Genomic DNA, 12,159 nt, shown 5'->3' on the forward strand with positions numbered 1-12,159 from the left:
GGATTTGAATCTTTACTTGAGTAATGTTGCAAACCAATACACGATGACAACACTAACGCCGCCAAACATCATATTGCCACAGTCAGTGGTGAATTGAAACATATCAAGTGGTGAAATAAATTAGTATGGGAAATTGATCGATTGCAGCGCCACGCTATTGCCACTTGTGTTGCCGATTTCAAATGGTCGTTAAATTCCTTACACAGTTTCGGAACTGGACTTGGATGTCTGTTCTCTGTGGTTGAAGCGTTTGCTTCAAGCGAATGCGGATAGGTACTTTTCAAATTAAATGCGAGAACTATTCGGCGCAAAAGCGGTGTAATTCATGCAACTTTGAACAAAATGTCACGCGACATAAAAAAAACATCGCCAACCTCGAAACGTCACTTGCGCGATCTGTCAAACGCGACGCAAGAAAGTTTTCGCATCGTCTTCGTCGTCGTCGGCATCGCGCACATCAGACAGCATCAGCAAAGCGCCGTGAGCGGAAAAGTGGACCGCTTTCACCGTGGTTTATTCCGGATTCGATAGAAAAAAATCGCGACGCGTACAGCACCCCTGTAGGACAACCTTGTCGGGATGGCCTCCAGCACCGAAGATTTCTACCTGCGGTACTACGTCGGCCACAAGGGTAAGTTCGGGCACGAATTTTTGGAGTTTGAGTTTCGCCCGGACGGCAAACTGCGCTATGCCAACAATTCCAACTACAAAAACGACACCATGATCCGGAAGGAGGCGTACGTGCACCAGTCGGTGATGGAGGAACTGAAGCGGATCATTGTCGATTCGGAAATCATGCAGGAGGACGATTCCCTGTGGCCCCCGCCGGATCGCGTTGGACGACAGGTATGTGTGTATCGAGAGAGCGAGAATGCGGTTATGTGCGGGGACTTTGTTTACGGTGTACACTGTGTACGTACAGTGGTCCTGCAGTTATGAGTCAGTGTTGTACATTCTACCGGAGCTCAAAATTCACGAATATTCAACAAGCCCATGGTAAGATTGACGGGTTCGATTTAGGATTTTTTCTTGATAGAAATTTCGTCGATTACTTTGTCAGGGTTTATCATCGTGCCTTTCAAGTATTTCTGAGACGGAAAGGTTACTTGACAAAAAAAATACGTTTAAATCTACATTGATCGATATCTGTTGGACAACTGCACCGTACAACGAGGTGAAATCAAACCGTAATTCTTGCTACTTATGAATTTTAGGAGCTGGAAATCGTTATCGGTGACGAGCACATTTCGTTTACTACCTCCAAGACGGGTTCACTGGTGGACGTCAATCAATCCAAGGATCCGGAAGGGCTCCGCTGCTTCTACTATCTGGTGCAGGATTTGAAGTGTTTGGTGTTCTCGCTGATTGGTCTGCACTTCAAGATTAAGCCTATCTAAGAAGGAACCGGTGGACGTTGTTCGGACAGTACGAAACGACACTCATCAATTCATATAATTTACATTTCTACTAAAAAATAGTGTTTTAGTTTAATAATTTTCCAAACGTATGTGTGAGAATTTAATGAGAATAATAACGACACACAAAAAGTCTTAACAAATCCAAAAACAAATCGCGCCGCGTTCTTTGCTGTTAACCGAAGCTAGTCCCAATCTTCGTCGTTGCTTTCGCTTGCACTGGCATCCAGCTTTGGCGGTGGGGGTGGAATGAGGGCCGACAGACGATCGATAACGTTTCCCGGTTCTTGGTTTTCCCGTGCTCCGGAGATTCCCTTGCGTCTCATTTGCAGCTTGTTGTGGAGATCATCGATGAAATTCTGCGGATTCGCTTTGGATGGTTTGCTCTGCAATAAACGTATAGCAAGAGATGTTAGTTCCATGGTGTACCTATGGTAGTTTTTATTTTAAGAGATTGTGGTGCAGAGAATTGGGTTGTTTAGTGATTAAATATTGCTATTTCCTATATCCTTATCGAAATTTTTCGGGTTCGTTTGGGAGTTAACCATCAATGTTGACTTCTTTTCCCTCAGATCAATTTTCAGCGTAAAAAGCGTGCGTAGTCTTCAAAAAGTTCATTGTCGTATAAATATCCTCTATCCATGGATCGCATCACCGATCCAACGGTGACTCCCAGAGCTCCCATCCTTTCTGTCTAGCCTGGAGCACATAGCGTCCGTTCCGTCGAGGTTTGCGTTTTTTTGACAGTTTTCCCATGGGAAATGTGTCAAACTACTGTCACGCACACGCAAACGTATGCATTGTGTGGGGCACTTAACAAATACCCCAGTCCGTGCTGATTGTAGGGATGCAGAGGTGATCTCGGTCTTTAGTAGCAACAATACCATCACACTCTAACATTCTTTCCCTTCCCAACTGGCTATAAGGACGTGGCCGGCGCCGTTATTGATCAAAAATGTATGAGCTGCTTAAATTGCACTTTGAGAATAAGTGGAGTGTCCCAGCACTTATTCATTTGGATCTCAGTGCTCAGTGACAGATATGCTTAGAACGGCAGTGTAGTGTTCGCAAGGTGATAGGATATGTGGTGATTACTATGAAGGACAAGCGACACAGTTCGCTTTGGTTGCATAACTTGTAGGCGTTATATACACTGTGCTGTGGAAGTTGGAAGGAAGGGAAACGTATTTTTGCAATTCGTTTCTGGTTCTAGCGATGGCTATGAACATATGAATATACAAGAGTTGTATATGTAGAGAAGTGAGAAAGAGAAAGTAGATAGAAAGATACAAAGTAGGATGAAAGGGACGGGCCAGGGATTGAACCCATGACCTTCTGCATAAGAATCAGAAGCGGTAGCCACTAGACCACCAAGCCCGTCTGTCGTGCCACGAGCATGCTATATCTTAGAATAACGTTAACAGTATGTTTCAACCTTTCCTTATGGATGCCTACAAGCAAGCTCTTGTATTCAGCATCCTTTCGCTGATATTTGGCAGTATTGCTCCGATGATTACATCATCTGAAGTACCTAGGTCAAACATTAATTTGAGATGTTTCAGTTTGATGGATTACTTAGGTAGTACAGTTCATGGATAACTTAACATAGAATTGCACCTAACCAAACTCTGCATGAGCAGAATTTGTCATAAGTTGACTGATTGGCATTTGTCAAATTAGGAGTCTCTTTACACTTTTGAGTGTTTCTTCGCAAAATTTGCGTATTCAGGCGTCCCTGCTCAACAAACTAGAGAACCTATACTAATTGATGGCGACCACATTTTATGGATAACTCGCTTTCATTGTTACTCCAAGGTGGTTTTATACATACAACGCCCTCCATTGTGGTATACCATAACTATTGCTTTGAAAGAGGTATGTATTCCTGAATGGAACTCTGATCTGTTCATGTTCAAAACATCTTCGGATAAACCATTCTTTTGTATAGTTACGAATCTCTAGCTTTCGCCAGAGAATTATAGCTATATAAGTGAGCCCTAAAAAGCTCTGCAAACTTCAAATCTCCAGGAGCAAATGGGGTTTTGTCCTATTTTTCTCCTGCGTTTGAGTACATATTTCAAACATGTTTTGAACTCTTTTTTCTGGATTTTATGGGGTGTTTTCATGGCGTGAAATTACTCCATAGTTTTATCCCGAAAGGGTGCGTGCGTTGTATAAAGATGGAATGAGTTTCAGATATATCTGGTTATGTCGTTCTTTCTGAAATGCTTGAAACGCATGGTCGATTATCACATCTGTGATGTTCGTCTGGCTGACATGCCTATTCATGTGAACTCACATGCATGCCTATTCATGTGAACGCACATGCCTCCCAATTTGGGATGTCCACAGTGACTATTTTACACAAAGTTGTATACGTTTTCAAGAAAGTACTCGCACTAACGTAGTTTTTGCTTAGGTGATTTCTTGAATATTGAGGATGCTTTCGATTACGTGCCTTTCAATGTCATATTGAAAGGCGCATGACGTCACAAGCTACCTCCAATGAGCTATAGGCTCTCTTTACGCTTATGCGTTTTACGGTGTCATTTTCAGGGCACTGATTAAACCCGTTGTGGTATGGGCTATGTGCTCTCGTTGCGTTTATGCGTTCATTCCCTCTTATAGGATACCCCTTCCTATTTCATCACCTTTTCCTCTCCAAATTTCCATCCCTTATCCCATTCTCCCTCCGGTAAATGATGAAATAGGCTTGTATTTTCAGTTCAAATGTCGCGTTTTTATCTTGTTGATATATGGTCAGCCTAAATAGGGTGGATCTAGTGCTTCTCTTTGGGCTGCAAAACGGTGAGTCGATAAGGAGAGCGTCCAACATAGCTCTGGTCCTCACAAGTTCCTACCTCATGCATCCACGGGTCAAGCGATGACAAAGACCGCCAGCTAAGAGTTGTGTGCTTAGCTGGTAGTGCAGCCTGGGCACTGTTGTCCTTCTGACTTCAGGTAGATTGAGGAGCATTGGCGGAGCCAGCATTTTATTTTCTCTTACTCACTCTCCTAAACATAGACGAGAAAGAGAAAGATAGAAGAGGGGGCAGCTTGCCTCCTCTTTCATCCCGCTCTTTCTCGTGTATGTTTAGGAGAGTGAGTAAGAAAAAAGAAAATGCTGGCTCCGCCAATGTTGAGGAGGTACGACCCGAGCGTCTGTTCACCAAGGAGGTGCGGCTCAAACAGCGTCTGTTTTGGCATCCAGCGGCTGAGTAACAAACGCTGCACCACGCCCAGCTAGATCCAAGGTAGTAGCCCCATCAGCGTGTTCGTCCCAGTGTTGGTTGAGATGTTAAACAGAACTGGCACGATGGCCATCCGGCGAGACAAGAGTGTTGGCGTAAGCCCAATAAGCCACCCATAAAAATCTTCATTGCGAATAACATAGGAGAAAATACGACTCGATACAATTGGCAAAGACCCACGCGACGAAATAAGGACTACGATTGGAAACTTGGAACATGGAATTGCAAGTCACTAAGTTTCGCAGGATGTGACAGGATAATTTACGATGAACTATTTACATCCCCGCAACTTCGACATCGTGGCGTTGCAGGAGCTTTGTTGGACTGGACAGAAAGTGTGGAAAAGGGGGCATCGAGCGGCTACCTTCTACCAAAGCTGTGGCACCACCAATAAACTGGGAACAGGATTTATAGTGTTGGGCAAGATGCGACAACGTGTGATCGGGTGGCAGCCGATCAACGCAAGGATGAATATTCTCCATAGTAATTCCCACACAAATCTATTATGCTTTTGGGCCACCATTAAATCATCACCGAAATGACTGAAAATTTGACAGGACTCTACTGCCGTGAATCGCATATCAGTCCCATCTTTGCTGGATTTCCTATGCAAATGGGACAGATATGCGATTCACGGCAGTCTAGTTTTGCACCAAGTATTGTAATGAACATATGGGAGCTTTGAGTTTTTAATATGTTTAAAGTCCTACTGTGCATGTTAAGAATTAGGGCCGTTTCTTCAACTACACTCAGCGAAGTAAACTACCGAAATTCATCGAAATACCTTATGAAATTTAGCCATAACTGTAAAGTGTGGATACCATAAGAATATGTTATGAAAATTGAACATGCTTTTTATGAACTAGTTACATAAGATAAACTTATGAAAAGAGCAGAAAAATCACAAAATGATGCAGACTGGAATCGATCCATGAACGTCGAGATCACTGAGCTCGTGCCCAACCCACGCGGGTATCAACGCTTGAGAATGCCGTGTTGCTAAATGTGTATAAAAGCCAAACTGTGAGTCGATTCTGCGTTATAGACCGACCACAGACAAACCAACGTAACACTTGCATCGTACACCGATTTAACGGTCTATTTTAAAATTTGATAGTTGGCCAACTGATCACCCGTGGCGCTCGCATCGTTTTTGCTCGAGTTTGACGTTTCCCACTACCGCCACCTAGTTGATGGTCGGCCAAACTCAGTCCTTTTAGCATTGGGCGAACATGTTTCCGTGACTATGATTTAATTCGAAAAATGTTCGAAGTGTTACGTCTGTTTGTCTGTGGACCGACCTTATGAAAATCGTTCTAGCCGTTATGAATTGTTTAAAGGCCATTTAATAAGTTAGGCCTCATGATAATCTTAGGTTTATTTGCCTGAGTGTACAGCATCATCAACGTCCACTGCCCACACGAAGGGAGACCCGGAGACCTGATGACGAGAAAGAAGCTTTTTTTAGTTATTTTTGTGTATTTTAACTCAGATGCTAATTCTACACTCCGAGAAAGAAGCGATCTACGCGCAGTTAGACGGTAAACATACAATCATTGCTGGCCGCGTGTCGTGAAAATCGTTGTCGGCGACATGAACGCACAGGTAGGAAGGGAGGAAATGTACCGACCGGTAATCAGGCGAAACAGCCTGCACGCCGTATCGAATGATAACGGCCAGCGATGCGTAAATTTTGCAGCCTCCCGTGGTATGGTAGTCCGAAGCACCTTCTTCCCTCGCAAAGATATCCACAAAGCCACTTGGAGATCACCCGACCATCAAACAGAAAACCAAATCGACCACGTTGTAATCGACGGTTAATGCTTCTCGGATATAATCAATGTCCGCACATACCGCAGTGCGAATATAGATTCGGATCACTACTTAGTCACTGTATGCATGCGCTCAAAACTTTCGACAGTTATCATCACGCGTCGAAGCCGAACGCCGCGGCTCAATTTCGAGCAGCTGCTTACGAGAGCGAATGAGGCACGTTACAGACAGGCGCGGAACAGGCAGAACTCACTCTTCCGGATGAAGAAGCGCCAGCAGGAAGAACGAGATCGCGAAGCGATGGAAGAGCTGTACCGCGCTAAGGACACACGAAAGTTCTACGAGGAGGTGAACTGCTCGCGCAGAGACTTTGTGCCACAAGCCGATATGTGCCGAGATAATCACGGGAATATTCTCACGAGCGAGCGTGAGGTGGTCGAGAGGGGGCGGCAGCATTACGATGAGCACCTCAATGTCAACGTTGCAAGTACCGAAGGTGGCGTGGTAACAGATTTAGGAGTATGTGCGCAGGACGAAAGATTTCCTGCTCCTGGCCTCCAAGAGATTGAGGAGGAGGTTGGCCGGTTGAAAAACAACAAAGCCGCTGGAGCAGATCAACTACCAAGGGAGCTTCTAAAATTTGGTGGAGAAGTACTAGTGAGAGCACTACGCTGGGTCATTACCAAGATTTGGGAGGAGGAAGTATTACCGGAGGAATGGATGGAAGGTATCGTGTGTCCCATCTACAAAAAAGGGCGACAAGTTGGATTGCGGGAACTATCGCGCGATCACACTACTGAGCGCTGCCTTCAAGGTACTTTCTCAAATTTTATGCCGCCGTCTATCATCGATTGCAAGAGAGTTCGTGAAGCAATATCAGGCTGGATTAATGGGTGAACGCGCTACAACGGACCAGATGTTCGCCATCCGCCAGGTGTTACAGAAATGCCGCGAATACAACGTGCCCACACATCACTTGTTCATCGATTTCAAATCGGCGTATGATACAATCGATCGAGAACAGCTATGGCAGATTATGCACAAATACGGATTCCCGGATAAGCTGATACGATTGATCAAGGCGACGATGCACTGGCGTAGCCACGGGGGGGGTTTTAGGGTTAAACCCCCCCCCCCAGAGCCAAAATTTGTGGAACAAATTTTCAGTATAAGCGCTTTGCGATGAAAAAATTTTTCGGCTGCGCCGCTATTTTCAAACTACGAATACAATTTCTTATTATGTTAACAGTAATATGTACGTGTCAAACCAAAATAGGTATCATTGACCGTTGAAAACCCCTCCCAGAGACAATTTCTGGCTACGCCACTGCGACGATGGATCGAGTGATGTGCGTAGTTCGAGTATCAGGGACACTCTCGAGTCCCTTCGAATCTCGCAGAGGGTTACGGCAAGGTGATGGTCTTTCGTGCTTGCTGTTGAACATTGCTTTAGAGAAGGTGTAATTAGGGGAGCGGGGATAAACACGAGTGGAACGATTTTCACCAAGTCCGTTCAGCTGCTTGGTTTCGCTGATGATATGGATATTATTGCTCGTAAATTTGAGACGATGGCGGAAACGTACATCTGACTAAAGAGTGAAGCTAGGCGAATCGGTTTAGTAATTAATGTGTCGAAGACAAAGTACATGATGGCAAAGGGCTCCAGGGAAGAATCACCGCGCCCGCCACCCTGAATTTATATCGACGGTGATGAAATCGAGGCGGTCGAAGAATTCGTGTACTTGGGCTCACTGGTGACCGCCGACAACGACACCAGCAGAGAAATTCAGAGGTGCATTGTGGCAGGAAATCGTGCTTACTTTGGACTCCGCAGAACTCTACGATCAATAAAGTTCGCCGTGACACGAAGTTAACTATCTACAAAACGCTGATTAGACCGGTCATCCTCTATGGGCACGGAGGACCAACGCGCCCTTGGAGTTTTCGAATGGAAGGTGTTGCGTACCATCTACGGCGGAGTGCAGATGGAAGACGGGACTTGGAGAAGGCGAATGATCCACGAGCTGCATTAGCTGCCGAGAGAACCAACCATCGTCCATACCGCGAAAATCGGGAGACTACGGTGGGCGGGTCACGTCATTAGTATGTCGGATAGCAACCCAACTTAAATGGTTCTCGAAAGTCATCCGACCGGTACAAGAAGACGTGGAGCGCAGCGAGCTAGGTGGGTCGACCAAGTGGAGGAAGATCTGCGGACCCTACGCAGAGTGCGAAACTGGAGACAAACAGTCATGGACCGAGTGGAATGGAGACGGCTACTATGTACAGCAGAGGCCACCCCGGCCTTAGCCTGATCGGTAAGGTAAGTAAGCCGAGATGGTTCCCTATACTAGAAAGAACAGCCTATGTTTAAAAGAAGGAAAAATGCATGGGTAAAATATCAGCAGATTCAGAACTTTTGACGCACATATCTCAAGAAGCAAGCTTCAAACAATAGTGAATTTTATTACCTATTCTGTTCTTGCTCACTTGTAATAAGCTTAAAATAAGAAGCTCAGGTGCGCTGGTTTTGTTCACGAAGAGATTTGTGCGCTCGAGAACGTGAGTTGGTGCCAAAGTCGGCCATTGTGGCTGCCAGTTTGAGATTCTAACAAGTCTGTCCTTAATAGAGAGAAGTAAAATAGGCTAGATTACCTGTAGGTAGATGCCATATTTTTACAGAAGCAATGAAAATATAAGGGGTAATATATGCTAAGGGAAACCATCATTTTTAAAAATGAACAAGTTTTACGTATTCAGCATGACCATGCTGAGGATGATGGGTTCAACTTCGGGCTGGTCCAGGAACTTTTCGTAATGGAAATTTCCTTCACACGTGCAAAATGGCCATTGGCAGAGGAAGCTCTCAGTTACTAATTGTGGAATTGCTCATAGAACACTAAGCTGAGAAGCAGGCTTTGCATCAGTGGGGCGTAACGGCAAGAAGAAGATCCCATGACCCTCTCTCTCTCTTCTTGGCGTAACGTCCTCATTGGGACAAAGCCTGCTTCTCAGCTGTTCTATGAACACTTCCACAGTTATTAACTGAGAGCTTCCTCTGCCAATGACCATTTTGCATGTGTATATCGTGTGGCAGGCACGAAGATACTCTATGCCCAAGGAAGTCAAGGAAATTTCCTTTACGAAAAGATCCTGGACCGACCGGGAATCGAACCCGTCACCCTCAGCATGGTCATGCTGAATACCCGTGCGTTTACCGCCTCGGCTATATGGGCCCTGCATCCCTGATCCCATGACCATTTGGCCTAATGACCTTCGGCCGAATGGCCTGACACCAAAATAGTGAAGCTTCTGTTCCCTCCCCTTTCAATTTTTTCTCAACCGCAGTAATGGTATCTTTGAAATCGCTTAGGAAAATAACTGCTTTGAAATAAGTCTTGGTACCTACATATATTTTAGTCATTTAAAATCTTACCGAATCGGTTCTGCCCTCCTTGATCTCACTGTGCCGCAAATTGGCCTTCTCGACTCCGCCTGCCTTCCGAATGGCTTCCATCAAATTGAAATGAGCATCACCACCGCTGCTTGCTGCCGCAGATCCATCCTTCTTCCTGATCGGATGGCCATCATTTTCATCCGCTTTCCTGCTGCTGCCTGAAGCCATAATTTCCGCCGGGAGTGGTGGCGGTGGTGGTGGAGGTGGAGGCGGTGGCGGCAATGCACTTGCAGTCACAACAGCAGTCGTCGCTTGATGGGAACTGGTCGTCGGAGGAGCACACGGAAAAACTGAAGGCACTGGTGGTGGAGGTTTAGCCACTTCCGAAACTGTCTCCTTTGCTTCCATTGTCGATAGATCTTCCAATTCTGGCAGCTGATCAGCTATCGCGGCCAGCTGCAGCGACGGCGCTATGAGTGTGTTGTTCCCTTCATACTGGATGTTGCTCACGATTCCGGGCAAATCCGGAAGATCCACCGGGACGTCGATTTTGGGTGCTTCGTTCAGCACCGGTGTGTAGAAAATTTCCTGTCCCTTTCTCTTGGAACGATTGCGGATAATCGGCGAAGATGACGACAGAATCCGTTCCTCCCGGATTCTACCGGGAGCTTTCTTCCCAGATCTGGATTTATCCTCCGCTCCCTTATAGTCCTCCGAATACTGCCTGCTATTGAACAGCAAAACCGAATCCAGAAACTGAACGTCCTTCGGCCCTGCATCCACCCTTGTCTCGTCAAACGTATAAATTCGATGCCGCTCCGCCGAGCTCTTCACGTGATAGAACTGGATCTTCTCCTGATAGGAATGGCTTGGCACGTAGGACTTCTCCCGCAAAATCCCCGCATCCACGTCGCGCATCCGGATCCCATTGGCACTGGTGAAGGTCGGCAGCACAGTGGTATCCAAATCCGCTCCCGGATACCGACAGGGCGAATAGATCACAATCGCTTCCTTGGTTTCCTTCAGTTTGGCCACCTGTTCGTTTACTTTCTCAATGCGGCCATTGAGTTTATGCAGCCGACCCCGATTAAACTCGATCCTTCGATTCACCTTACCGAAGACATCGTCAATCACTTCGTTGAGGAATTCAAACGCGTTGATGGCCTGCAGAATGGTTTCCTCATGCCGGAGATCCGGATCGATGGTTGGAATGTTGTAGCAATGCATTTTACAGACGAGAAGCGATTTCTGCTAATTTTTGACCATGTTTTACTAGAATCACTATCACTGAATCAAAACATGCAAATCAATTGAATATTTAGAATCACAAACTCGTCAAAAACCTTTCCAACTTTACGCATAATCTTTGGAATTATAAATTTAATTTCCAAAATTTTTTGAAACTTCCTTATCACTGACTTGACATAAAAATGAAGCGTCGTTGTTTACTGCATGAGAAGACGAACGATGCAACGTGACAAGGGTATGAAGTTGCGCGATGTATATCTGGATTTTGGTCGATGAGGCGCAAGCCTTGAGCAGAGCTGGTGCAAACGCTTCCCGCTCGGAAATTTCAGCTAGTTGTCTTCTAGATGGCTACTAGACAAACCGTCAACGGTTCACCGCAGCAACCGTAGCAGTGAAACAGAACTGCTAAATAAGTGCCCCACACAATAAATACGTTTGGGGGGAACTGTCAAAAAAAAAAAAAAACGCAAACCTTGACGGAACGGATGCTATGTGTTCCAGGCTTAAGAATCTAGGGGCAGTGAAGAAGCTGACACTCCAGAGAATGAGAAAATGGAAAGCAAATACACTTACCTTACCTTACCGGTCAGGCTAAGGCCGGGGTGGCCTCTGCTGTACATAGTAGCCGCCTCCATTCCACTCGGTCCATGGCTGTTTGTCTCCAGTTCTGCACTCTGCGTAGGGTCCGCAGATCGTCCTCCACTTGGTCGACCCACCTAGCTCGCTGCGCTCCACGTCTTCTTGTACCGGTCGGATGACTCTCGAGAACCATTTAGTCGGGTTGCTATCCGACATCCTGATGACGTGACCCGCCCACCGTAGCCTCCCGATTTTCACGGTATGGACGAAGGTTGGTTCTCCCAGCAGCTGATGCAGCTCGTGGTTCATTCGCCTTCTCCAAGTACCGTCTTCCATCTGCACTCCGCCGTAGATGGTACGCAACACCTTCCGTTCGAAAACTCCAAGGGCGCGTTGGTCCTCTGCACGTAGGGTCCATGTTTCGTGCCCATAGAGGACGACCGGTCTAATCAACGTTTTGTAGATGGTTAACTTCGTGTTACGGCGAACTTCATTC

General features: G+C 46.0%; 2 protein-coding genes across 2 annotated transcripts; one reads left to right on the forward strand and one right to left on the reverse strand.

Annotated features, from left to right (window-relative positions):
- The first annotated feature begins 415 nt into the window (after positions 1 to 415).
- Positions 416 to 1,570, forward strand: LOC109412057 (protein mago nashi). The gene is made up of 2 exons (XM_019685702.3): positions 416 to 846; positions 1,215 to 1,570. Exons 1-2 carry the CDS (start codon positions 580 to 582, stop codon positions 1,395 to 1,397), a joined length of 450 nt encoding a protein of 149 aa, XP_019541247.1. The 5' UTR covers positions 416 to 579; the 3' UTR covers positions 1,398 to 1,570.
- Positions 1,443 to 11,259, reverse strand: LOC109412056 (WASH complex subunit 1). Its single transcript, XM_019685701.3, has 2 exons — positions 9,876 to 11,259; positions 1,443 to 1,801 (listed from the first exon to the last, which is right to left on the reverse strand). Exons 1-2 carry the CDS (start codon positions 11,061 to 11,063, stop codon positions 1,601 to 1,603), a joined length of 1,389 nt encoding a protein of 462 aa, XP_019541246.3. The 5' UTR covers positions 11,064 to 11,259; the 3' UTR covers positions 1,443 to 1,600.
- Positions 11,260 to 12,159: the final 900 nt, after the last annotated feature.

Source organism: Aedes albopictus, chromosome 3, assembly GCF_035046485.1.
Source record: "Aedes albopictus strain Foshan chromosome 3, AalbF5, whole genome shotgun sequence".
Lineage (NCBI taxonomy): Eukaryota > Metazoa > Arthropoda > Insecta > Diptera > Culicidae > Aedes > Aedes albopictus.

Coding starts and splice junctions, on each gene's coding strand:
- LOC109412057 (XM_019685702.3), top strand. CDS start 580: ATGGCCTCCAGCACCGAAGATTTCTACCTGCGGTACTACGTCGGCCAC. Junction 847..1,214: donor CGGATCGCGTTGGACGACAG/GTATGTGTGTAT, acceptor TATGAATTTTAG/GAGCTGGAAATCGTTATCGG.
- LOC109412056 (XM_019685701.3), bottom strand. CDS start 11,063: ATGCATTGCTACAACATTCCAACCATCGATCCGGATCTCCGGCATGAG. Junction 1,802..9,875: donor AGGAGGGCAGAACCGATTCG/GTAAGATTTTAA, acceptor CGTTTATTGCAG/AGCAAACCATCCAAAGCGAA.